A 27,525-nucleotide genomic window follows, 5' to 3' on the forward strand; every position below is an offset into this window, starting at 1 on the left:
CTAAGTAGGCTTAGCGGCAATTTTTTTATCGCCGCACATCGCCGGATATTAGCGGCGATAATGTCATTTCGCCTTTCTTGATAATATGCCCCCAGGTTCCTCTATCAAAAAAGTCTATTTACGAACTGCGAGATTTCTTACATCAAGTTCTATGCTGTTTTGGTTTCATGCGTCATCCTGCAGGAGACATGGCGGTTCCAGAAAAGCTTTGCGGCACGTTTTTGGCAACCACTAATTTGATTTTGACTTACTTGTTGCTATCTGAAAAACACTATTATTCCTTAAAAATCAATATAGATGCAAATTGTATTCTTTGGAACTCTTGAATTAAAACTTACCATCTGACTTCACAAGTAGTTGAGAATGTTATTTGAAATGTACTAGATTTATTTTAAATTAATTTTGATTGACATTATTTCAGTCTCATTTTGTGAAAATACTAAAATGAGATTTTAATGTTCAGTAAATTTTACAACTTTTTGAAGCAAGCCAAGTAACGTGGGCTTTAATGTCAGAAGTACAACAATTGCTCAATTCTATTACAATTGGAATTCTTTTCATGTTATGCTATGTGCGTCCTGAGTCAACAGCTAGGTGGCACCTGGATATCAAATTTTGTGTCTTTAGTCCCAGGCTGCAGTTAGGTTGTCACATTTGAATTAATTGGCAACTATAAAAAATATTTTTTGAACTTTTCTTTCAAAACTTTTTTTTAGGTTGGTGGGGGAGTTATTTTATTAAAGTTTCCTTCACTTGCAGCACACAACCTGAAATCTTTCAGGAAATGGAAGTTCTACAGAACGAGAGTGACAGAGCTGGTTTGGAAATATTTTCAAAAACATATTAAAATAGTGCAATTTTTGAATGCAAAACACCTCAAGGGACCTTCCCCTACAGCTCATTAGTAGATGTTTCATAGAACACCTTTGGAGGTGAGGGATGGGTCAATCCACAACCAACTCTGTGCTGTCAGTGTGAGACACTGAACTCTTTGTTTTCGAGACACTGATTTTGAGAGTTACTCTAGTCTCTCACAGATTCTAATTCTCTCAGTCTTGATAGAGAAATTTATCAAGAAAATTCGAGCGGTCCTAAAGAACCAGTCTACCCAAAGTGCTGGAGTTAAGATACCAATGGTAGGGAGGCATGACAACTGTGCTAGTGGGGAGCAGGGAAACTGAACTCCAAGAACACATAACAAAATATAGTAAACATATGCAAGTAATTACAAAAACACAATAGCATTAATGCAGCATCCCACTTTGACCTTGTCCCTGCTCACAATAAAACTAACAGAAATCTACTGAGATATGGACATGCAATTCCATCTCACAGTTTACAGTGGCTCCAAGAGCCGAGCTGGTATGTTGACCATTCAGGCAAGAAAGGCATGCAAAACAACTTGTGTGCACTTACAAAGAAGACAATTAGTGTTCTCCTATTTCCTACACAACAGTAAATGCATGTTACACAATAGACTAACTGAAAAAGTCCTCATTTAACCCTCTGGAGACCTCAATAGAACAGGATCCAAGAGGGGGTCCTTTCACATTGGTTGCTTGAGTCATGCAGCACATAGTAGCATTGCATATGCAACGGGTGCAAATTTGTGTGCGAGATCACGTGCAACGTGCATCAAGCAGTTCTTTAAATCTGGTGGCTCGACAGAAATCTGTGACAAAGCAATTTAAAAACATTGAAATGCCTGAAATTGAAGGCTTGAACAGGGTAAGGGTTATAAGAGGAGATTGTTCACTTAATAAAAAGGTTAAATCTCTGGAGTGTCGACTTTCCTTAAAATGTGACGATTATGGAACTGTAGTCTTATATGCCATAGGAAAGAATATGTCTTTACCTCCCCATACAAAGAGCAAAATAATTGTTTGTGTATTTGAGAGTGTTTGTTATGAATTTAATGCAATGGGACGCATCCACCATACAAAGAGTCAGCAGAAGTGCCAAGATTCGAACCAGGAAGCGCATTTCCAAATCCCAGGCACGTACTCGAACCAGTAAACCCCTCCTTTCCTCTATATGCTACATCAAGAAGTGGTAGGCTGATCGCAAGCCCACAGAAGGATTTATGATGCAAGAGAAATGCTACAAAGTCCTGTCCAGGCAAGCAATGCTTTCTGAGCATGATTAGTTATGCGCATCTTCACATTTTAGAGTTCCTGTACTATCTCACTATTGAGAACAGTCTGCTTTAAAAGGCTGAAACACAATTTGTGTTGTGAGGATTTGAAGGTAGGCTTATCTGCTTCTGTTTGCATACTGTGTGGGGATGCCCAAGCACCAATGCACCACACCATTGTGAGATGGAGTTTGGGGATGAGTGCATATGGCTACTTTGCTACAGAACTGGCAGACAAAGAGTATGTGCACAGCTTCACATCTGCTGGGAAATCGATGCATCCGCTCAGTAGTAAATGATTCTTGCTTCTTCTTCGAGAGGGTTGGGATCCGGTGGTCTGATCTGGTTGCCATGCAAGCTAACAGGAAGCAAGTGGGCGAAAGAAAATAAAGGAAGAATATGTTAGTAAGTACCATGTTGCAATGGCATGACTGTAAATGTGTTCCTCTTTTCACATTGGTTAGCCTAATACAGAAGGGCAACTTTCTGGGTGCGATAGGCAGGCTTACGTTTGCTTACTTTCTGAAGGGTAAGGGTGGTCGCCGGATGGTACTTTATTCTGACTCTCACCGATGTCTGGAGACAGCACAGCCAAACATCATTATCTACCTATGAAGCAGCTCTTCCATCAATGAAACTGTGCAATGTGGATTGTCAAAGCCCAGGTCATTACAAAAGCAGAAATTCTGGGCCCTATTTATGACATAATGACACAGGGCGGCAGCCCAAGCCATTTTGCTGTGCTGAGCTGCATCATTTTATAAGCACAGGGATGCGACATATTTACAACAATATGATGTATCCCTGTGCTTTCCACTTTGCTGGCGCATAATTAGCTGCCAGGCATAAAGGCAGGCACCCTTGCACCATGGTGCAAGAGGGCCTGCATTGGAGGATGATTGTGTTTGTGCAGGAACGGACACCTTCCTGGACAAAAACAATGGTTGGTGGGGTTTTCCTCTTTCTATGTGTGCTGCAGAATACAGCATGCATAGAAAGAGGACAAAACGGGGAGAAATACAAGTATTCCTCCTCATTGCACCTCCTTATGCCTCCCATGGTGAGGGTTCGGATTCTGACGCATTCCTAGGTTTATGAAATGTTGTACATCTGAGAATGCGTCCGATTCCATGGGTGTCGCATGGGAACACCTACAGCAACACCCATGGCACGCCCCTTTCACGCAAAGTGTTGCATGAAAAGGGGCCGTATTTACAAGGCCATGAAAAGTCGCGCAGAGCCACAGCTCCACAGGTGTGTAAAAAAAAGTGACGCACTGGCGGCGCAAGGGGCTTGTAAATAAGCCCCACTGTATTTACAGTTGAGAAGGAAAAGTACCAAAAAGCTTAAAAGGGACCTATAATACAGAAAACAAGCAAGCCTTCATGCTCCTAATAGCTTCATCACATCCTCAGCCCTGCACTGTCCACGGGACGAGATAGTGACCCTCTGCAGGCAGTGATCATGTGCTTCCACGTGTGATGATCATTGTGTCTCTTATACTTCTCTGCCCTGCTTCACATCAGTCGAGGCGAAGTACACCACCTAATGATGTCAGTTGGGGTGGAACAACAGCATACTCAGTCCTTTCCACTGTTCAATACTACCTCCCTGGCTTCAGTGGTGATATGCCCTCGCAGGAACAGTCAAACAAAAAAAACAGGAAGGGAGGTGGAATTGTTGATAAAATGGCACAGGAATCCAGGTGGAGTTGTTGATTTTTTGCATTTGAGTTCTCTCTTACAATAAATATTCTTAGCAAACAATCGGGCACATGCATCAAAAGAAAAACCGGTCGCAAACTGGCAGATTCTCAGAATCTGCCCCTTTGCGACCGGTATTTTTGCATTTGGGATGCATCATCCCAAATGTAAAAATCGCAATTTAAGTAATCTCTAAATTGTGATTACTTAAATTGCCATTGCATTTAAGGAATTGCAAATTGAGATTCCTTAAATGCAATGCATTAAAGTAAACAAATTAGCGATTTTGCGCCCCCTATTAGCGATTCCGCTAATAGGGGGCGCAAATTACCATGAAGTTGAACTTCATGTTAATTTGCCAAAACTTTGAAAAATACACTTCTGTGCATTTTTCAAAGTTTCATGTTGTGCAAACACATGTGCAAAGATCAATTTCAGGGATGCAACAGGGTGTCCTTTTGACACCCTTAATTATCGCAATTAAGGACTCGCAAAATCCTACCTTGATGCATGTGTCTGAATGTGCCTAAAATTTGACGCTTGACGCTAACTTCAATCATTTAGGAGCCTGTCGGAAAGCATGAGAAGTGTGAAAATCTGGCTTATGTTCCAGGAGTTCCTTTCTTTTGAGAGCAAGTATGTAAAGCCATTATACAAAATTGCGATATTTTTTCTGCACAGACATTTATTATACAGATTAATTATTAAAAGATAAGTATAAATATCGAGGAGAAAGCAACAGTTTATTTCTACTTTTGGGACAGGGTTCAAACAGGGTGCAACATTGATATTTAAAAAAAATATTCACTATCCACAAATCATTTTCTCAGGAACAAGTACTTCTCCAGAGAAAAATATAAATTTCTAATTTAGAGAAAAGTGGATGAACCAATAGCCTTTTCTAGTGGTTAGACCAAAGAGGTGACATAAAGATTAGGGGCCCGATGTAGGTAAATTAGATTTACCGATTCATAAATACCGAATTTTACCGATTCGGTATTCATGAATCGGTAAATCTAATGTAGGTAATTATTCTGTATCAAATACCGAATCGGTAGGATTCGGTATTTACCGATTCTGTAATTACAGAATCGGTATTTGTCATTGATTCCTATGGGCCTTGAAGGCCCCTTGAAGGCCTTGTAATTACCGAATCGGTAAAATTACCGATTTGACAAGGGGGACAGGGTGTCACTTTGTATTTGTATTTGCCGACCTACATCTGGTCCTAGGTCTATTGGTTTGGATTAAGTATTTGATCATCTGTAGTACAAGAAGCAACAGTATTCCCCAGCTACTTAGAATCCACATCTGGAGTCACTACATCCCATGGACGCTACACATAGTAAAGACTTCTCAAACTTTGATGGTGTCAAAAATTGCTGAAATATGACCTTTTTTCTACCACAATGTCACGTTGGCTCATTTTCAATAAAATATGGGGAACTGCGGATGCACTGCTTCCTTACACTAGACTAGCATTATTATTCATATCCATTAGGTGTCAATTTAGTGTAGGAAGACACAAGGAAACACATTAATTAAGGTTATATCGAAATTGTGATAGGAGGGATAATATTGTTTTATGAAGAGGCCATGGGGTTGGGTCTGTTGAACATCCTGGGGCTATAGAACATTTAGTGGAACACAATAAGGCAAAATTTCCGCAAGATGGCATCATAAATAGCGACAAAGTGCGCGTGGATGTTCCAGGAATAAATTTGCCCTATGTACACATCCCTAACAGCAAAGTATCTCCTCACATCCACACATTTTCTCACGCTTCTACCTCTGCTTATGTTTTTTCCTATTATCTCACCTGATCAAAAACTCTTTTTGCTCCTAATGCATGCTCTCTTTTTGTTGGCGGGCGGCAGTGCTACAAATGTGGCCACCAAATGTTGATACTAGATTATGTTTGCTGTACTTGCACTGCGTGTATGAATCAGACTGAGGATACCCACTACATTTTTTAGTCTCCAATTTAAAATTCATACAGCTTTACAGAGAGTTTTCAAATTTGTAATTTTCTGTTTTGCTTTTTTATGTCTCTATACTTTAGTAATGTGCTAGTATTCAATTGCAGACCTAATGAGTAGGTGTTGAGGAACCAAGGGATCCACAAACCCCAGATAGCAACCACAGCTTTATAAAAATTCTGGACAGTGGGATAGAAACATGACTCTATACCTGGCATGTGGATGAAAGGAGGGTGTGTCTACGTCAAGTTTGCATGCATACAAACATCATTTCTGGAGGACCAACAAGTACTATTGTTATCATTGATATTCAGAATCTCAGCCAAGAAAATGCACACTGTAATTTCTAATATAAGGCTTTTTATTTCTGCCTCTCCTTATTCCATATTCAGTTTGAAATCTTCGAAGGTCAGGATGGTGGGGGGAGTTGAGTTTATATTAGCACCTTTATTGGACAATTTCAAGTCTTTTGAGGTGTGATTTAGGCAGTATTCCCTTTCACCCCACTAGGCTGTGCACAATCCAACCATCTTTATCTGATGAGTCCATCAGCTGGTACCTTTGCTATGACTTGAATTATGCGGTGATCACAGTCACACAAGCCATGCCTATTAAAGTGCCGTCAGGAGTATCGTATGCAGCTGAAGAGGTGCAAAATGTGTAAATAAAATACCAATAGATGCCGTCCAGGGTTGTGTAATCATTAAAATTACAAACTGGGAAAGGGCTGGTAGAATGGGCCCATTATTGTTACTTTGATTAATTCAGGTGCAGTAATTTGGTGGTGCAGTAAAATAAGAAAGATAACTTCAGCTCACTACTTTACCAAGGTCTCTAAATACAAGGTCAAAAGTGGATATTCAATAAACTTATTGGTGTGACTAACAACAACATGTCAACTGCAGATTATGCAGGGTGTGCGGTATGGAGCCTTACCAGATCTCCTCTATCACTGTGTTCTCTTTGAGAACTTCCAGAAAAGACAAGGCTCCATCAAAGGTAATCTCATTCTTGATGAGCCTAAAAAAGGAGCAACACAGATGAAATCAGCACAATTCTATTTTTTAACATTCATACAATCCAGCTTTGCTTTCTTAAATAAACAAGGTGGCATCATCTTTTGCATGATTGCTTGATTTTTTGCATGATTTACTTGTAAGATGTGAGATAGTTGGGACCTGAGTCACAAAGGTAAACTTAGACTTTTATTAAAGTGTATGATTGTTTGGTATTCATAAAGGGATTTACGAGTTGTATCTTTACAAGTGCGGAGTCTACGCACATAAAAAGATAGGATAAGCCTATCTTTTTATGTGCAGAGACTGCGCACATTCAATTCAAAACACTTGTCCTTCCTCACACAGCTGACTACGGTACTGGACATATACATCTTTGTATGAGATCACTGCCCTATTTCCCGAGTAGATCACTGAGATCAAGCATGGATAGACTACTAAAAATACCAACTTTGAATTTGTAAACAAGCATTTGCAATGCAATAGGGCTTCCATTTATAAGAGTTTTAGCTATTGGCACTGTAAATGACAATGCCTTTTATTTATGTGTTGTTTTTAAAACAGATAACTAAAAGTCATTGACAGTTATAATACCAATAGCTTAAATGTTTGCAAATGCGAGACCTATTGCATTGCAAATGCGTACTATAAAAATGTTAAAAAGCATTAGGAGAGAGCGTGTCCTGCCTGCAACAGCAGGCAGGAGAAAGCTATTTGAGAAAATAGTGCTCGGAGGCTGTAATTATAGCCTACAGAGCAACAACATACGTAACAGGTGGTGTTGCCATGGGAGGTTACAAAATGAGGCAAGGTGGTACTAAGGATGGACTACTAAGGCTTTTGACCAATGGACAGCCACAGTTTACAGTGGACAATGACACAAGCCAATAAAAAATGTGGGCAGAATGTGGGTGGAGCTTCAAGTCCCTACCTCAATACAGCATGCCTCGCAGAGCAGCGCATGCGCTGCCCAGGCTCGACCTAAAAAGGGAAGGAAGATCCTGGCAGAAAAAGCCTGAAATGAAGTCCCTGACACTACGTGCCACAGTCAATGAGAATCAGTTCAGGAAATTGTTAAAGATCTGGCTATATTCTACATTTTGGTACTTTACAATATATCCCTTTTGGTTATTGGCAAGCGTCAGGATGTCCAATGAGGCAGCGGTTTGCGCTCTATAAATCATTTATCATTCATTCATACAAGCCTACATTCACTCGACAGCTTTATATCACAAACCAATTTATTCCTAAGTGGCCCAGTTTTTTTATTAGAGAAATTAAGAGAATTTGTGTAATAAAGACCTGATTGCCCCCGCAAATAACTATCTGATGGCTTTGCCCAATCGGACAGCTCTGACTGTCTCCCCTCCCAACACTCCAGCTATTGGTTCATTTTAATGAGAACCTTCCAGGGAACCTGCCTCAAGACATATACACACACAACAATAAGTCAATGTTCAACATAGTTTAGAATAAGAAATAACTACAAATAACACATTCTTTGATGGTATTCCTGTAAACATCAGTCACCCAATTAAATCACCTAGATTTATGCTGCTAAAATGAACACTTCTGCTGAGAAGCTGGACTTTTCTGATGACATTGAAGGCCACACCAGTTCCACCAAGTGTCCTCCGTGCCAAGTGTGGCTGTTGACTCCACGCACTATCTTGGAATATGACATTAACCCTTGTCAAGTGGGAGCTAATACTAGGCCTTGTCCAATTATTCAAAGGAAGTTGATGCAAATAGGTGACTTAAAGGATATTACTCTCCTGTGTTGCAATATATTGCTTATCACTGAGTCTAATACTCTTCTAGGGTGGTGAGTGAGCAAAACCATGCAGATGCTTGTATCTTTCTGCTTCACTGCCACGTGACAGAATGCTGGGCATCAGCTCAGAATTCCTTCTCTCTCCACTTTGGGCAGAATACTCATAAGAGTGTGGGGAGGTATCTCATCTGATTGGTTTTTCCTGTCCCTCAAGATTTCTTTGGGATGACACAGAAATAATTGAATGGTCAGTAGAGCATTACTAGCTCATCATATGGGCATGGGTTATGTTGTTTGGAGCACAAGTGCACTAGTTCCATGTTTAAAGAACTACTGCATAAAACTGCGGACGTTAATACTCAATACGTGCATCACACTTGGAATGTGATTAGCATTGAAGGGCCTTATTACAGCTAATCGTCTTACAGCTAAGGTTGCATCATGATTGGATGAATTACAAGCCCAGCCAATTCAATCTCACAGTTAGTGTGTGCACACGGCCTACCATGGGGTAAGCAGTGGGACCCTAGCAGAGGAGCCCAATCCAGATGAGCAGCTGGTGTTGATGCAACTACATGAGGCAAGAAATAAGTCTTGTCTGCTGCACGCTGTGAGTGTGCACAGGTTTATCTTCAATCATGATTCACGGCCCTACCAAAGCATCGAATAATCACTCCACGAAGGCCAGTAGGCTGTTCTAATTCTCCTTGATCTCTCAGCCACATACAACATTGTCAACTACGCTATCTAACTGCACAGGCTTACAGAATGGCTGAGGGTTTTAGGCATAGCCCTCCAATAGCTTTTTAGATTCTTTTTCATCCGTAGTCAGCAGATATGTATTTCTTATTTTTTGTCTTTCTCCCGTAAAGTACAATGTAGAGTTTGCAGGGACCCTTACTCTCCAAGGATCCTTTTGAATATTTAGCGGCTTCCACCAGTTCAACTTTTAGGCAGTCGTCAGGTGAAATTCCAGTTATTACGCTGATGACATACAGATACACATCCACCTTGCGAACCGCATGGAGAAGTGGGAAAGTATTATAGAGTGCCTTGGTCATGGCTACAATTGGATGAATGAAAGCTATCTTTGTCAGTATGGATCAAAACTTGAAGCCCTAAATAGCAGGGGAGGCTGGGTCATAGTCTCGCCTATTCAACTGGCCTTCAAACTTGAGCATCCATCCCACAGGTCAGAAATCTGGGGGATCATCTTCAGTTGGGATCACAATTCCTCCCCACAAATCAACGCTGTGGTCAAGGAAGCCAAGTTCCAATCTTCCCTCATTTGGATGCTCATCTATCTGCCAGAAACTGCCCATTAATAAGAGCTCACATGCTCTAATGTATGGCCCAAGTTGTAAAACTCGCACATGGTAGAAGAAGTCGGCTACTCACCTGATTCAGTTGGTAACATGTAATGTGTAAGTAGCCTATTGGCAGACCAGCACAGGAAGGCTGATGTCCTTCCCTGACTTTCATTTGGTTGTTATTGAAAGCCTTCCTGCTGTAGCAGTAGTAGCTTCTGCTTCATCTGTTGTGGAGAATGTTGCATGTGGACCACGACTAGGCTATGACACATTTCTTATTATGCAGGCTACATGCGAATTTCACAAAACTGGGGTGTATTTAACTGGCTTTTCTTTTAGTGGTAGAAAAGGCAAGGAAACCCCAACAGGGTGGCAGACCTTCCACTTTCAGGCTATCTAAGGCCTGGAACTCCTTCTCGAGCTGGGGTGCCTCTCTAACTAATAATCCATTAGAAAGAAATTACAAACATGAATATATGTTACCTTGAGTAAAGTGTTTGTCTGCTCCTTCTAACACAGTCATTACTTTCTAATTGAATTACGTCTCTGTGCTCGGTCTTTAGGATGCTAGATATGTGCGGCCAGCTGCCTGTTGCTCTCAATGACTCTCCTCTTTATCAATGTACAGATTACCTCCAGCTGCTGTCTGCTATATGCCTTGTACTGTGGTATGTGTTTATGTTCTATCATAATAATAAAACTGATCTGAAGTAAAAACATATTTAAGGAATGATTGACTTTTTTATGTAGTGCTCATGCATTGTGGTCACTAGTGCCAGGACAACATTTGTAGTAATCGCATACTTTACAAATATTAAATACCAATAATAATAATACACACTGATATGATTTGCAGAAAAATAGCCCAAACTAAATGATAAATCATTGTAAAAATATCATAATTTTGGTTCCTCATTATTCCCCAACATTTTCACCAGCAGGATGGTGATTTGTATAGAAAATGTCTAGCAAGACCTATAAGACCACGTCTAAGAGAATTTCTGGTTTAACCAGTCTTCAACTGGTATCTCGTGTGAGGTGTCATCTGAAATTCAGTTTTCATGCAAGATACTGGGCAAGTGCATTCCACATAAAATGCTTATTTTACCTACCCCTGATAACCGCCTTTAGAATAATATTTTGCTCTGGCAAATGATAGTAGCTACTGGCATTGCAGCCACCCTTGGCATGATGGCACCCAACTGTGTTATTATGGTGGTTCCGACATTAAGGTGGTAATGCTTGCCATTTTGTGGGCATCCCACTCTGTCCTCATCCAACTCCTATAAGACATCAGAACTCAAACTGCAATGGATCTGCTTCTTCCTGACTAGAAGGATGCAGTCGGTCAGCTTGGTACAATACACCGCAGACGACTGACACCTCATCTGTGGAGTTCCACAAGGATCCTCCCTGAGCCCGACCCTCTTCAAAGCATACACGATCCCTCTAGACAGCATCAACTACTCTCACAACATCAACATCTTCTCCTACGTTGACGACACACAGCTTGTTCTCTCCCTCACTGTCAAGTAATCAGATCAATTTCAATGCCTGTGTGAATGAAATCGCTCACTAGAGGAAGACCAAATGTCTAAAGCTGGTCAACAACAAAACCGATATTTTGATTGTGGGAAGAACACTTCACTGTGGGACTCCACTGGATGACCAAAAGTGTTAGGACCACCACCACATTTCCCAAGAACTTCAGGATCATCTTCAAAGCAAACTTCACAAGACGCCCCAAGTCAACACCATGGTCACACCATTCTTCGATACCCTGAAGTTGCTGAAGAACATTTTCAAATGGCTTCCAATCAGAACCTGGAACACAGCCCTTGTCACAAGCAAGCTGGACTACGGGAACACCCTCTATGCCGGGATCAACATAAAAATCACCAGAAGGCTGCAGACATTTAGAACTTGGTGGTCATAATCACTCTCAACCTCCCACGCTGCAGTCACATCACACCACACCTGCAGGAGCTCCACTGGCTCCCCACACACAAACAAGCACAATTCAAACTCCTCACCAATTCTTTCATGGCACTTTGTTACACTGGCTCAGCATATCTCAACATTCGCTTCTGCTTTTTCAAACCTGCCTTATAGCTCTGTTCATCTGGACTCCTACTTGTGCAAATCCCACACATAGAGAAAACCAGTTTCAGCCATTCAGTCTTCTCCCATATCCCTCCTCAAAAGTGGAACTACCTGCTGCTACATATAAGAGCCTCCCATTCACTTTTTGAGTTTCACAAGAACCTTAAGACCTAGCTTTTTGAGTAGTCCCATTAGCTCCTAGATTTGTCTAGGCTCACACCTGCTCAGCGACATGATACCCTCCCGAATGATAGGTTGGTAGTGTACTCTTTAAACTTGTATGACACAATGCAACTTAACACAATGCAACTTAACATACGTAATGCAATGCAACATAACATACTGTAACATAACATAATGGAACTTAATGCAGCATAACAATGTACCATAACGTAATGCAACATAACATAATGTAACACAAAATAACGCAACGTATTGCAACATAACATAACACACCGTAAAACAACGCAACATAACTCAGCATACAATATACCTTTACATAACCCTGTCCACCCCAGGTATAACTGTGCTACTTCTTAGCATATTCTGGGTCCAATTCTCATAAAATGCTTATAATGGCACTATTTAACATATAGTGTTCACCCCTGAGATAGTTATATATGGGCACACAATGTAGAATCTATCTACATTTGGAAGAAGTATAAATCAAATGAGTAGTTGGTGACATGACAAACTAATATTAAGTCATTAAACACTTATTAATTAACAATACAAAATGCTAGTATTGAGGGACAACAATTGTCATGAAAATAAAAAGCTTTTTTCTTTGGAAATGTAGTCTCTTTCCCAAAGTTAAAAGCTTGTATATGATAGCAAAATGTGTGTATTTTTATAAATGGACAAGTTAATTCTTGGGAACAAAATTATTTAACTTACAAATATATGGATACATGAATATGCAAAACTGAAGTCTGATAATAATCACTAGTGAAGTAAGGTTGGTGTAGTTTGTCAGCTATCTCAGGCAGTAAGCTCACCTTAACCTGCACAATTTATTTATTTAAAACATTTATAGAGCGCAACTGTCACCTGGCAGGCATCCTGGCGCTGAGAGGCTTACTCCTGAAAATAGAAGCAGTGGGAGTTTGATTAGGGGGGTGGTCGTGGAGGGGGGATCTAGGGGAAGAGCCAAGTCTTTATTAGTTTCCGGAAAGGCAGGAGCTGTGAAGTGTGACGAATGTCAGCGGGCAGACTGTTCCAGAGCTTTGCAGCCGCCACTCGAAACGATCTTCCCCCGATCCTGGCTCTCTTGAATCTGGGTACTATTACAAGTCGGGCGGTCGCAGATCGCAGAGCTCTGGTTGGTGTGTACCAGGTAAACATCCGTTGTAGAGGTCTAGGTCCTAGCCCGTGTAATGCCTTAAAGACCAAGCAGAGAGACTTGAAGGCAATACGTTGCTTCAAGGGAAGCCAGTGAAGCTCGGCCAGGGCAGCCGTGGTGGAGGATCTCCTGGTCCATCCGAGGGCCAGTTTAGCTGCTGCTGACTGGACACGTTGGAGTCTGTCCAGCAGTACCAAGGGGGAGTTGAGTAGGAGAGCATTGCAATAGTCAAGGCGACTAAGAATGGTACACCTGACTATCTGTGCTCTTGTGGGTAGTGGAAGTAGTGGCAGGATTTTACGTAGTGATCGTATAAGGGCCGAGCAGGTAGCGACTGTTCTTGATACCTGTGTTTCCATGCTCAGTTTGTTATTCAGCATGACCCCCAAATTCCGAACACTGGCCACAGGTGGCGGGTTGTCTGGATTTTCCGGAGGCCAGAAATCAGTAGGCAGAAGGCGAGGTATGCGGCTTGCTGGACAGAACAGGACCTCGGTTTTAGAGGAGTTGAATTGGAGGGAGTTATGGTGTAACCAGCCAGCGGTATCTCTCAGGCAGTCGTGGAAGGCTTCTAAGGTAATAGAGTCTTCACCCTCCCAGGAAAAGATAAGCTGGGTATCGTCTGCGTAGTTTACTGTGGTCATGTTATGTGATTTAATGAGGGTGACCAGTGGTAATAAGTAAACATTAACCCCTTCGACGCTCATGACGAGCTGGGCTCGTCATGAGGTAGCCTCCTCGCACGCTCATGACGAGCCCAGCTCGTCATGAAACATGGGAATGAGTAAATCCCAGCGTACGGGCGGAATTCCGCCCGCACGCATGCGGTTAAAGAGAATCGGACTGATAGAAGAACCCTGGGGTACACCGTGAGGGACTGGGGAAAAAGCAGATTGAAAAGGGGGGAGGGATACAGCCTGTTTCCTGTCTCTGAGAAAGGAGTGGAACCAGAGCAGGGCTGAGCCATCAACCCCAGCCTCTCTCAACCTCTCTAGCAGGATCACGTGCTCTGGTGGCCATAGCATGAGACTGTGAGATGCCTGCATTTGGTATTTTGACTCTGTCTCTTCCAAGTACAAGACAGGGGAAAGGGTGGGATGAGACATAAGAGAAAAAAAAGAAAGGTGCTGTTCAAAATGACCTTCCATGTTAAATTGTGTTTACTGGACTGCCAGCATCATCCAAGATGTTTTACAACTATTTCAGGGAAACGATGCTGTAAGATGCACTGTGGTGCCATTTTCGCCCAAAAACTTTTTGCAGGTAAACTTCCAACACCCATGAATAGTATCAGAAAGATTACTGCATGTTCCATCAAGATCTTTGGCGTTATAGCACAATGTGCAGTAAAATGTATTGTTTCAGCTAATTTTTAAAAAATGTTTTGGGATGAGAACCCCCATGAATCCCCTGGTTCAATAGGTATTGGGTGATTTGAGGGTCAACAGCTGCTACTGCTTAGTGCCACATTGACTGGAGCCATCTTGGCGAGCACAGGTCCAGGATCAGAAAGTCAATGCCCTTACACTACACTTCTCCCCAAACATCTGCATGAATATCACTCCCCTAGATTTCTTTAACCCCTTTGCTGCGGGGGTAATTCCCCCACGGTGCGGGGGTGGCTGGGGGTTGAGCACGGCGCCGCAGTGCTCGTGACGAGCCCAGCTCATCATGAGTCACAGTGGAGCTGTGCTCATGATGAGCTGGGCTCACCACAACCCCGCCCACTGATTAATTCTCTCGCACAGGCAGGGAATTAATCGTGTGTGGGCGGCGAGCAGCCGTCATGACGAACCCAGCTCGCCATGAGCACCGCTCCACTGTGACTCATGAGGAGCTGGGCTCGCCATGAGCGTCGAAGAGGTTAACATACTGTGAGTTCCTTTTAGGCAGTCAGTCTTAAGAAATTAAACTGGTTTGCTTTTAATGATGAACTTTTGCAAATATAATAAATCCTTTTGCTTCCGAGCAGTGGGCTAAGAGGTTCCAGAGGTTTAGCTGTTTGACATAAACCAGGCTGTGCTCTCTGGTCTGAGGTGCTCTACAGTTTTCACTGCACCACAGCCCCTTCTCTGATCAATCATCTCATATATAATACATGGGATTCTGCAATTCCCGTATTATAAGCCAGTTTCAAAACTCTTTATAATTGGCGACTTCTGAAGCACTCAGTTATCTATAATAAAAAAATGACAGAATTCAGCTGCACAAACTTATTGCAGTTGAGTTCTGATGTCACAATGCCTGCTGCCAGAGCCAACAGCTGAGGGGAAAGGCAGGTCAGATAACAAACATAATTAAAGCAGTAGTTTAAAGAAGGAAAATGATACAAGGCTTTTCTTCATTCTGCTTTGTTTTTCTAGCTCTACATTAACAAGCAGAAAGCTGATATTTAAGGCAATATGTTTTTATACACTCCTTAGGTAAATATAGAAAAGTTAGACTCTTTCTGCCTGTGTCTACTCATTCCGTGATACTGGGGCTTTAAAAAAAAATTGGTTTATATTATACTGATTCAAATATCTGATTGCAACAAATATCTAACAAGTTTTTTTTTTAATTCAATTTTGCACTAGAGAACTAGAGATTCTATTGTTATTCTTCATATTTGCAAAAATGCTCTCTTTTTCAAATGATAGAGCTATGCACCAAAGCTTTGAGGGGTGTGGGGAAAGTGATAGTTTGACCGTGTATTACAAGAAATAAATTACAACCTGCTGTGCATGATAATGAAGCTACCTGTCATCTCAGAGTTCCATAGCTTATGAAGAAAATCGGCCTTCGGCCTTGTTCCTCTATGTGGTCATGGAACTCCTCAGTGACTTGCAATATCCTTATAATGTACGGCAGGGGGCACTTTCTCTCATATAAATCTCAATAATTGATCTCAAGACTACAACTACATTCAATTACTTTCCTTTGTGATGTCTCCAAAAAAACCATCAAGAGACCTTGTACTCACCAGAGGTTTTTCAAAGTCCGGTTGATTTTCAGCATTTCAGCGAAGCGCTCGGCAACCTCATCATTGAGTTTATTTTCAGTCAGCCTAGTTTGGAGACAAAGGATTTCAGTAAATTACATTGCTTAGGAGCAAATATATATATATATGTCTACTTTTGTGTACTGATACATACTATAGTAAATGTCAAAAGCATCTCAACTGGGTACAGACATGTTGAGTTTCTGCACCGCTTTTAAGTGATACAGAGTACTCGGGTATAGAAATACACTTTTACTTTTTTTTGCAAAACTACCTCAATTGTTTCTGTTTCTTTTGAGAGAGCTTTACACAGAGCCATAGAACAGCAGCTACACTCCAGATATCCTACACAAGGTTGGATGGCCCTGGTTTCTACACAGACTATCTCTCAATGGAGTCCATGCATAAACATTCTTTTCAATGTGCTGCCCATAAGATGCTTTATCCAAAGTCTTCATTGGTGCCAACGGAGGCATACAAATGTCCCGGTGGACACCTGTAATGCCTGGAAGAAATGTTATTGGGCTCCTACAGCAATCTTGTGCCTATGCTAGTAGTCCTGGTACACTACAGTTAAATCCTGCCTCATTCCTAAATCTTGGTTGTTGAAGTTTCTTAAATGGATCCTAAAGATACATCATTATATTCATTTAAAAATACAAGCAATTGAACCACCATCTACATTTTATACTCACCGTCTTATTTACTACCTTAAGCTTTAACTCAGATGATTATTTTCAAACACAGGAATGTCTCCAGTCTTGGGCATCTTCGAGGAAGAATGCTCAAGACTGAGTACGTCATGGCATACTCAAGAAGAAATATTGAGGGTTGAGAAATGATGGCACATAATCAATATTTTTGGTTCACTGCCCCGTGATATATCATCTTATTTTTTAATAATTTATAGACCTTAGCTATGCGATAGCTCTCATACGTAGAGAAAAACAACTAGTAATATCAAAACAAATATTCTAATATGGTGCTGCAGACTATACAAATCGTAAATGTCCAGGAATATACCCCAAACTTCCTCATAAACATAATTTTGCCTCTGGCCGTAGCATTCGGCCCAGAAGGGTGAGAAGTTTATAATTTATTTATCAAGTAGTTAGCGTTCAGTTTCTTTTTGGCTTCATGTAGTGGACAAATTAGCAAGATCAAACTTTGTTACTATAAAAACTCTGCAACAACTCTTCCCCCATTTGGGATTTCTACACTGGGTCCAAGCTACCATCTCCCTTGTTCTGTCCAAACTAGATTACGCCAATAGCCTCTACCATGGATCAGCCTTAACGGCCATGAAAAGACTACAACAGATTCAGAACTCGGCTTCCAGACTACTCTTGCATATCAAACCGCAAGACCACATCTCCCCTACCTTGAAAGCCCTGCTTTGGTTACCAGTTGCCAGAAGATCCACCTTCAAGCTGCTTTGTATCACCCACAAAGCGATATATGGAATGGGACTACTCTTCATCAGGAATAAAATCACCAAACACAAACAAAGGAACCTCTGCTCTAGAGTGGTACCTCGCCTCAAAATCCCAAGATACAAGAAAAAGCCATGGGTGGGCCATCCTTCTCTGTTCAAGCAGCCACACTATGAAACTCTTTACCCCCCAACATAAGATCCACGGAAAACCACTTTATCTTCAGAAAAGTACTCAAGAATTGGCTCTTTCCCACATAAGCACCATACACAATCAGAAATATACAGTATAGCTGTATGTATATAATCATGTTTTTGTACTATAGATATGTACCTTTATATGTGTATTGCTTTGTATAAACATGTAGAATAATTATGTTAAAAAAAGTGAGTACAACAACACTTGAAAACCAGAGTTCATCTAATGCATCTTTAACCTATATATACTTACTTCATTTATGCATCTATATACCTTCAATGTACTTGGATCTATATATTTACTACTTTTCTCCTAAAAAAGCATGTTCAATGCACTACCCCATTTCTCCCCCTATACCTCTATCATTATCTTTAATCTACATATACTGACTTCCTTTATGCATCTATATACTTTCCATGTACTTATGCATCTATATATTTATCACTTTTAATTCAGCATATCCAATGCACTACCCTATTTCTCACCCTATGCCTCTCTCAATAAATCTCCTACCTCAACTCTCTGACTCACCTCAAAACTCTTTCTACTACTGTTTCTAATGCACTATCCTATTTCTCACACTATACCTCCATCAATATATCCTCTACATCCACTCTCATATCCAGCCCAAACCCCATACCATTACTATGATAAAAAAAGTCTAAATTCTTCACTCTTCTATCCCTCCACTATACTTTTCAATCACAATAAAAAACTAACATGTCCATTTCTCAAATTTCATATTTCACTATACTAATTCACCACTAATCCTTTATGGGTTCCAGAGTAGCGTGCTACTCGCCGAAAAAGCACTTCAACACCTCATATGGGGTAATAAGCACTATATAAATGCAAACCTTTTTCCCTCTTCTATCCCTCGCCTACCCTTATCAATCCAAATAACTAACATATCCACCACTCAAATTACTTTCATATATCACTATACTAATTCACCACTAATCCTTTATGGGTTCCGGAGTAGCGTGCTACTCGCCGAAAAAGCAATTCAACACCTCATCTGGGGTAATAAGCACTATATAAATGCAAACCTTTTTCCCTCTTCTATCCCTCCCCTACCCTTATCAATCCAAATAACTAACATATCCACCACTCAAATTACTTTCATATATCACTATACTAATTCACCACTAATCCTTTATGGGTTCCGGAGTAGCGAGCAACTCACCAAAAAAGCACTCCAACACACAATCAGGGGTAACAAGCGCTATATAAATGCAAACCGTTTTCCCCTCTTCAATCCCTCCACTATCCTTCTCAATCCAAATAACTGACTAATATCCACCACTCAAATTACTTTCATATTTCACTATACTAATTCACCACTAATCCTTTATGGGTTCCAGAGTAGTATGCTATTCGCCAATAAAGCCCTACAACACCCCATCAGAGGTAACAAGCGCTATATAAACGCAAACATTTTCCCCTCTTCTATCCCTCCGCTATCCTTCTGAATCCAAATAACTGACTAACCTTTCCACCACTCAAATTACTTTCATATTTCACTATACTAATTCAACATTAATCCTTTATGGGTCCCGGAGTAGCGTGCTACTCACAGAAAAAGCGCTTCAACACCTTGTCAGGGGTAGTAAGCGCTATATAAATGCTATTACAATAAAATACAATACTATGTAATATAAAACAATTCTATTCCTGTACATTTGTTTGTCTCCTAGATCTTGGAGTAAAAACTCCTTTCCACTGATACTGGAGGTCAAAGGCTACTAGACCACTCAACAGCATTTCATACGCTGAGCCCACGTCCATCTTTAGAACAATCTCTTTAAATCTGCTTGCTTTTATGTTTGTAAGGAAGGTTTTACTAATTTCACAACTGTCCTACCGGTCCAGCATTGTTGCCAAGATTCCTCTCAATTTACATTGGATGTACCTTAGTATGTCACTAGCCAAGGTTTACCAAAACAGTCTGAGATTGGATTATAGTATTGAAGATGGACCTCTGCAAAGCATATGATGAAGAACTTAAAATAGATAGAGCCTTGGGGCGGAAACGAGGGATCTAATAAAGGAAGGGAATCAATCCCCGGTATAGGTCGATTTCGTGGGTGTATCATTGCCCAAAGTGGAGGGGTCATGTATGGTTACAAGGCGAGCCTCATCAAATACAGAGTGATACCTCCTCTTCATTCAGGCCTGGATGGGGTAACTGTGTAGGATGCATCTCATTGTAAAAGGTTTTCACCAATTCTCAGCAAAATGAAATACAAGGTGAGACTCATTATCGACCAGCAACCCTGATGCTGGCTTTGGCATGAGATGACTATAAACACATTGGACCTTATAAAAAGGTGACCATGTCTGCTGTGGTGTTTTTCTATTGTGATTCTAAATAGCAGTCCCACTGCAGCCAGCAGAGAAGTAAGCAAAGACAAAGTCAATATTTCAATATTGTTTTCATGCATTTTAACTGGCACACTTTTTGTATCTGCTTAATTCAGCTAGAAATAATGTCAGAGGGTGAACTCTCTGCTACTTATACTTTGCATAGTTTAAGCACTCATACAGGTAAGCGTGCTGACCCAGATCCTCTGTAGTGCACCGTACAGGAACTTTATGCTCTGCGAAACATCCCATTTCAAACCTTACTATCATATGACAAAAAGCTTTTCCCAAGCCTCCTTCTTATTACCTTACTGTTGTACTGAATTAAGGAACAAATGCCTCTACTAGCCGGAATTAAAAAGACTAAGGGCCACATGTAGGTAGGAAAATACCGGTCGGTAACGGACGAAAATCGGTAAATTTGCCGTTACCGACCAGTATTTAGCTTTTTCCAATGTAGGTGGGTATAAATAAGGATTCGGTAATTTACCGATTCGGTAATTTAAGGAATCGGTAAATTACCGAATCCTTAAGATACCGAAGCGGTAAATTACCGAATCCTCAATGTAGGGAGCACTCAAGTGAGTGCATTTGTGATTTAAGGATTCGTTTTTTATCACCAACTACAAGTTGGTGGTAAATATCGAAAACCATTCAAAAAGTAAATTTGTGCTTTTTGAAAAGTGCGATGCGGCAGACATACATGCACTTAGGGCATGTATGTGTGCCACATGTGCACACAAGCACGATTCAGGGGTGCAACAGGGTGTCAATGTGACACCCTGCCACCCTTGAATATGTTCCCCCTATTACCGATTCGGTATTTACCGAATCGGTAATAGTGAATGGCTTCCCATTCATTCCTGTGGGCCTCCTGGCCCATAGGAATGAATGGGAATTACTGAATCAGTAAATACCTTATCGGTAATACTGAATATTACAGATTCGGTAAAATTTACCGAATTTTTATCTACATACTATTTACTGTTTCTGAAATACCCAATCGGTAAAATTCGGTATTTTAGAATCGGTAAATAGGGATTACCTACATATGGCCCTAAATGTGATTAAGGATGAAGGGTATAATGAAAGGCTGAAAGGAATTGGTGGTCTGGACCTTGGTGTGCAGGCAGTCACCCTAGAATGTCTTGTCTAGGGAACGAGATTCTTGCTCACCATTGTAAGCATGCACTATACGGACATAATCTGAAAACAGAATTTCAGGGATATTTTAGCTCCAATTAGCTGGATGCTATTAGAAAAGAAGGTGGAAAATGTCCTGCAGCATCTAGAGACGGCACAGTTATGAGAGAGGAAGAAATGTACCAAGCTGTCTGTTATCTGGAACACTGCCGCAAGCAAATCCGCACTTTTATTTTTCCTTAACTGAGATTGCATAACACTATCCTGGGAGTAAGAAGGCAAAAGCATGTGAAAGCCTGATATTTTCAAATACTCTTTTAAGAGAAGATGGTAGGGGAGGCTTTAATTTTTTTACTTTTAAGAAAGATGTATTAAAGGCATTAACAGGTCTGAACTGCAATATTTTCAAAATGTAAATAGTCAATCTTAAGAAGCCGCATTTCAGGGTAACATAGTTAGTGAACCCTAAGACCTATATGCCATTATGAGGCGCCTCCATCCTTTAACAATGCTATCTGAACCACACAAAGGCAGCTAAACAACAGCAATACTGCACCGGCAAGCCAGCAAAGTAAATAAATGCAAATAGAAAAGTAGATGGTGTCAAGCTCACTCCCTGGAGCTCGAAATAGCTCATGGCACTGAGGATGACCAGATCAGGACCAGAAAATAGCTCATGGTATTGAGACTGACCACATCAGGAACAGGAAATAGCTCATGGTATTGAAGCCCACCGCATTAGAATGGTAATTAAGAGACAAGTGGACCTGTGACCCTCAATGTGTTAAATTCAAGTGGATTGTTGTGTTGCATGTTACAGACAACTTGTGATTTGCTACACAGCCTTTATTGTCAATAAGGTGTAGATCGCAGTAAAGATGTTTGTACCTGCACATGCATAAATTGTGGTGAGGAAGTGAAAGTTGCCCATTTTAGACCAGAGTGTTTCTTCTGAAAACGTCACATCATCACATTCTTACTGAAAAGAAATCTGGAACAACATTCCGTAATCTGGAACTGTGCACACCTCGGCTTCTGTCTTTCAATGTTATCCACTTGTCAAGGAAGTATAGTATGATTTACTGAGCTGGTTCCAAGGGCTCTTGTTGGGAGTTATTGTTAAATGTGTGATCCTTGGCTCTGGTAGAGTTTCTGTTGAACTGCAATATTCAGTTCCTTAAAGTTAACTCATTCTAAAATTGGAAGGCACTGAAGGCTTACTTGCACCTAGCAAAGCGCCAAAAGCATGAAACAACTAGTTCCCCATTTTTTAGATAATTTGGTTAACCTTATATTTTCTTGCCAACCTCTAACTGCCATAAATGAGGGAGAGGTTTCGAAATGAAGATATTATAGTATGTTCTTGTTCCACAGCAAAGTAACTCTTAAACGCATTTGTGCCGTCCCTTAATGCTCCTACAAATGTATTTATTTATTTATAAGGTTTTATATAGCTCTGGCTAGACCCGGAAGTATCAGAGCGCTTTACATGAGCAGGAGCAGTCAAAAAAGCAATAGTTCAGAGCAAAAAAACATCAGTCAAGAGCAAGCACGTTTCTCATTAAGTTAAAGGCGGCAGAATTCTGGGTGGTTCACAGGTTATACACATCTAACATCTAAATATTAAAATGGAGGTAGCGACTCAGAGGAGAAAAAGAGAGTATCAACAGGGAAGAACAAATTGAAGAGGTAGGGGCAGGGGTAGGAGGGGGGAGGGGGGGTGGAGAGCAAAAGATTCCCCCCCCACCCAAAAAAATGGACTTCACCCTTCTTGCTAGTCCTGGCACCACCTGTGTGTGATTACAGCAATACAAGCCCAATATTTTAGCACTTGGGAAACCTTTTAGAAAGAATGCTCCACTGAAAAAACAAACTATTTAAAGAGACAAGGGAACACACTCGGTACGCAAGGACCAAGGGTATTAGTATAAATGTGTAACAACGGTCCTTCACAACAGAGAGATACACTATTGAATAATTATAGGCCACAATCTGCGCTATAATGAACAAGAAGTCCAGCCGGACTTCAATTTAATTGATAATGTGATGAGCAGAATATATAAACAAACATTAAGCAGTGGGACACAATCCTGTATCCACCAAGGTTAGACAGACAATTTACAATACAAAAGGGTTAGGGAGTTTCTCAGGCAATTTTGAAAGTGAGCAGCTAATATTTAAATAGAATCAATTAGCTTGGCTCATGTAGAAAAAACGCAATTTAAGCACATAATAGTGAACTGGTGTTTAGACTACATCAACTGTCGACGGCGTTTTGATCCGGTAAGAATTAAGGATCATCATCAGGACAACCAATGTCTTGCCTGAATATGGAAGCCTTGGGTGACACTTCGAGGAGGCATCAGACGTGCCAATTACCTCGAGAGGATGCTGGTGTTTATTCAAGACGTGGGGGTGCCGGGCTCAGGAGCCACATTAACGCGAAAAGGGTAATCGCAACTGTTGCTGTGGTGAGTTGATGTGGCGGCTTGCTGGAAGGATCTCCAATTTGCAGGATATTTCCGGAAGCAGTAAGGTGAAGGAGGATTTTACCGCGTGGCGGTGGACGCCTACAATGAGGCACCCAATTTGCAGGATATTTCCGGAAGCAGTAAGGTGAAGGAGGATTTTGCCACGTGGCGGTGGACGCCTACAATGAGGCACCTTAAGTTCGCGATGGAACTACCGCACTCGTCTGGGGGCCGAATCGCGCCAGTTAAACACCAGCATCCTCTCGAGGTAATTAGCACGTCTGATGCCTCCTCAAAGTGTCACCCAAGGCTTCCATATTCAGGCAAGACATTGGTTGTCCTGATGATGATCCTTAATTCTTACCGGATCTAAACGCCGTCGACAGTTGATGTAGTCTAAACACCAGTTCACTATTATGTGCTTAAATTGCGTTTTTTCTACATGAGCCAAGCTAATTGATTCTATTTAAATATTAGCTGCTCACTTTCAAAATTGCCTGAGAAACTCCCTAACCCTTTTGTATTGTAAATTGTCTGTCTAACCTTGGTGGATACAGGATTGTGTCCCACTGCTTAATGTTTGTTTATATATTCTGCTCATCACATTATCAATTAAATTGAAGTCCGGCTGGACTCTTGTTCATTATAGCGCAGATTGTGGCCTATAATTATTCAATAGTGTATCTCTCTGTTGTCAAGGACCGTTGTTACACATTTCCACTGAAAAAACAAGGCATGAGTCTGATTTCAAGCTCCTGCCTGAAAAGAACAAATAAAACACTTCACACACAAGTGCATCTACTACATCCAGCTGCAGTCACATGTGGACAACAAACAAAGTGTGCATGTGGCTGCCCCCAACTAAAGGAAGGGTAAATGCTTGTTCAGTGCAGGGGAGAGGCATTACCATAGCACCGAACAGTTGCCCTAATGGTTCCTTCAAAATGATGGCAGCTTGCAAATATTGGAAGGAGGCCATGTAAACATCACTCAGACTGTCAGAAGATGGTGGTGTGTGTCTTCTGCGTTGTCTTATTTGTTGTGGCAATTAAACCCTCAGGTTCTAAAGGATGTTTTCTCTGGTTCCAAGCCCCTTGCACATTTCAGACAGTTCGTGCTTAGACCTTCTTCCTTCTATCCACAAGTGAAATAAAAGTCCAATTTGTGTTCTTTGTGCCACAATTTGGAGATTGTAGACATATTTAAGCTTTTGGATTTACCCTTGCAGGGTCCAAGAAATTTACAGAAATATGTCTATTTAAAAAAAATGGAAAACGTGCAGGGAGGTGTGATTGTTTTTTAAGGTACCGACACAAGCTTTGATTTGCTACAAACACCCTTTTGCGAGATTATGAAACAGCAGGAGTGGAAAAATATTGTTTTTTTCTTTGCGCTTTTATAAGTGGTGGGCAATATTTTCAAGTGTTTGCAGTTTTTAACTCAGTGTAATTTATGATGGGAAAGTGGTGTGAAACCCTTGAGTAAACACAGAAGCTAAATATTTCTAACAAACAGAATATTCTAAATTCAGCACCGAGTCCTTTGCGTTGGTAGGTCAGGGTCTTCTCAAACAAACTAATAATTGAAATAAACACATAGTCAACTTAAATAGGTTAAAGAGAAATGGGTGACAAGGTTTGCGTGTGTAACTTTTTGTATTGAGACTTCTCTGCACAACAGTTACTTTTTCCACATTCCTCTGGTCACAGACAGTAATATACACTCACTGAACACAGAAAAGCACTAGGTAATGCCTGTAATATAAGCATCCTGATTGCAGCATCAAAGATACACTTTTTTTAATCATCATGAGATATAACTGGTTAGGCACTAAAACTGCAATTATCGCTTAACTGGTTGACCATTGCATCTGTACAGCAGCTGTGCACACACATCACAGGGTCACCTGAGTGGCAGAACGCATAGTGACAAACACTGATTCCAGCATGCAGAATTGTAACACAGCTGCAGCTTTCCCCAGATGATCATGTACTGTAAAAAGCATGCGTGTAATTACCAGAGTATCCGCAGAGATGTGTTGTGCTGCAGGGCGTCTGCGATGCTCTCGCCTCCTTCTGTGGAGATGCCATTGCAAGCAAGGCTACAAAAACAAGCACATGTAAAAGTCAGGAATGCAGGGCTCTGTTCTGCCAGGCTGCTGCTGCTAAGTGGGTAGAAAGGATTATGAAAGCACCAGGTTTGCCTCTGGCCAATAAAAGCTCCGGGGAGACAAATACATGGAGTGGTTTGCGGGGCTGGAAAGAGTAACAGCCAGGCCTGCCAACGGGACGGATCCAAACGCCTGGCACATTTTCCCAGCACCCTTTTAAAGAGACATTGCTTACATATATATTTCATTTTGTGAATGTCTCAAAACAAAAATTGTATCAAACTAAATTTAAGACATATTTGAACAGTAAAGAGTTCAGAGCTGCACCGCCTACAATCAAGTGGCTGTGGGACAATCATGGCTGTTACAGGCCTTCTCCAATATTTCAATGCTTGTTTTTCTGTTTCTCCTCGTTTCATTTAAACTATTCTACCTTTAGTGGGTGGAATTTTTACCAGCATTATAGGCCTTCTGCTTTAGGATATATTTTATTTAAAGACCTTCCCCTGCGGTTCGGGCCTGTAAGTCGGGACTTTAACAAGCGTTGTAGCCTTCAACAATGAACTATGGGCGCTATGTACTAGCGTCTAGTAGAAAAATGCAGGTTGCAATTTGCAAGCAGGTTCAGGGACACAAGGGGCTGGTGCCCGTGTTGTCCTGAAGAAAAGGTGTAGGGGACACCTTGAAACATGTTGACGGATTATTAGGGACTTTAACCACATAACAGTTATTTTTCTCTTTTATCTAACCCCTTTTTAATTCTACCTACTAGAAGCAGAAATAAAAACATTGGCTTACTGGTTAGGTATTTTTAAACTAGCACAATACACCAGTCCCCCATACACTGCACTACACATAGATTCACAATCCAGTTCTCCTATGTATCCTTCGCAAGTCGCAGCACGCCCCAAGCAGTAGATGCTTGGGATGGCCCCAATGATGAAGCATGTCACCTAGGGGCAACCCTGGGTGAGTGAGGGGACTCAAGAAAATACATTTTTCTTTTCTTTTACTTTCTAGGCACACCCAAATCGGGTGGACCTACTAGTCAAAGTCAAAGTCAAAGTCAAAAAGTTTATTTGTGTTGGTACTCGACAGAGGACCACAAAGTGGACCTACTATCTTTCTGGCTAGGTTCCTAGGATCCATCACATATGGATTTTTTTGTGTTAGATTTAGAAGGGAGCATTAATGATATAAGGTGACATAAAGGCCTGCCCTGGCTAGCATGGTACAGTCATGTCATCTCAAGACTATGTTTCCCACTATCGGAAACACACATCCGAGTTTAGATCGACTGTGTCGTACTCTGTGATTCTTCTAGATCCCGCCTACTACTCACATTGGCCGGCCTTCTAAAGGGAGAGGAGAAGAATGTGGGGCTCATCTTCGGTCCACCTAAATGCCAGTCAAGTAAGACTGAGGAGAGGTGAATGATCAATGCACTGCATGATAGGTCCCTTCA

At 41.2% G+C, this 27,525-nt stretch overlaps 1 protein-coding gene across 1 annotated transcript in view; it reads right to left on the reverse strand.

Moving 5' to 3' along the window:
- Window positions 1–312: 312 nt before the first annotated feature.
- The window catches only part of NOD1 (nucleotide binding oligomerization domain containing 1), a 289,117-nt gene continuing 261,904 nt past the window's right edge, over window positions 313–27,525 (reverse strand). The window contains exons 9-12 of the mRNA XM_078663898.1: window positions 25,968–26,051; window positions 16,324–16,407; window positions 6,753–6,836; window positions 313–2,492 (exon numbers count right to left, since the gene is read on the reverse strand). Coding sequence (XP_078520024.1) covers window positions 2,420–2,492; window positions 6,753–6,836; window positions 16,324–16,407; window positions 25,968–26,051 — 325 coding nt within the window. The 3' untranslated portion in view covers window positions 313–2,419. The remainder of the gene's footprint in view (window positions 2,493–6,752; window positions 6,837–16,323; window positions 16,408–25,967; window positions 26,052–27,525) is intronic.

Source organism: Lissotriton helveticus, chromosome 10 (genome assembly GCF_964261635.1).
Source record: "Lissotriton helveticus chromosome 10, aLisHel1.1, whole genome shotgun sequence".
NCBI lineage: Eukaryota > Metazoa > Chordata > Amphibia > Caudata > Salamandridae > Lissotriton > Lissotriton helveticus.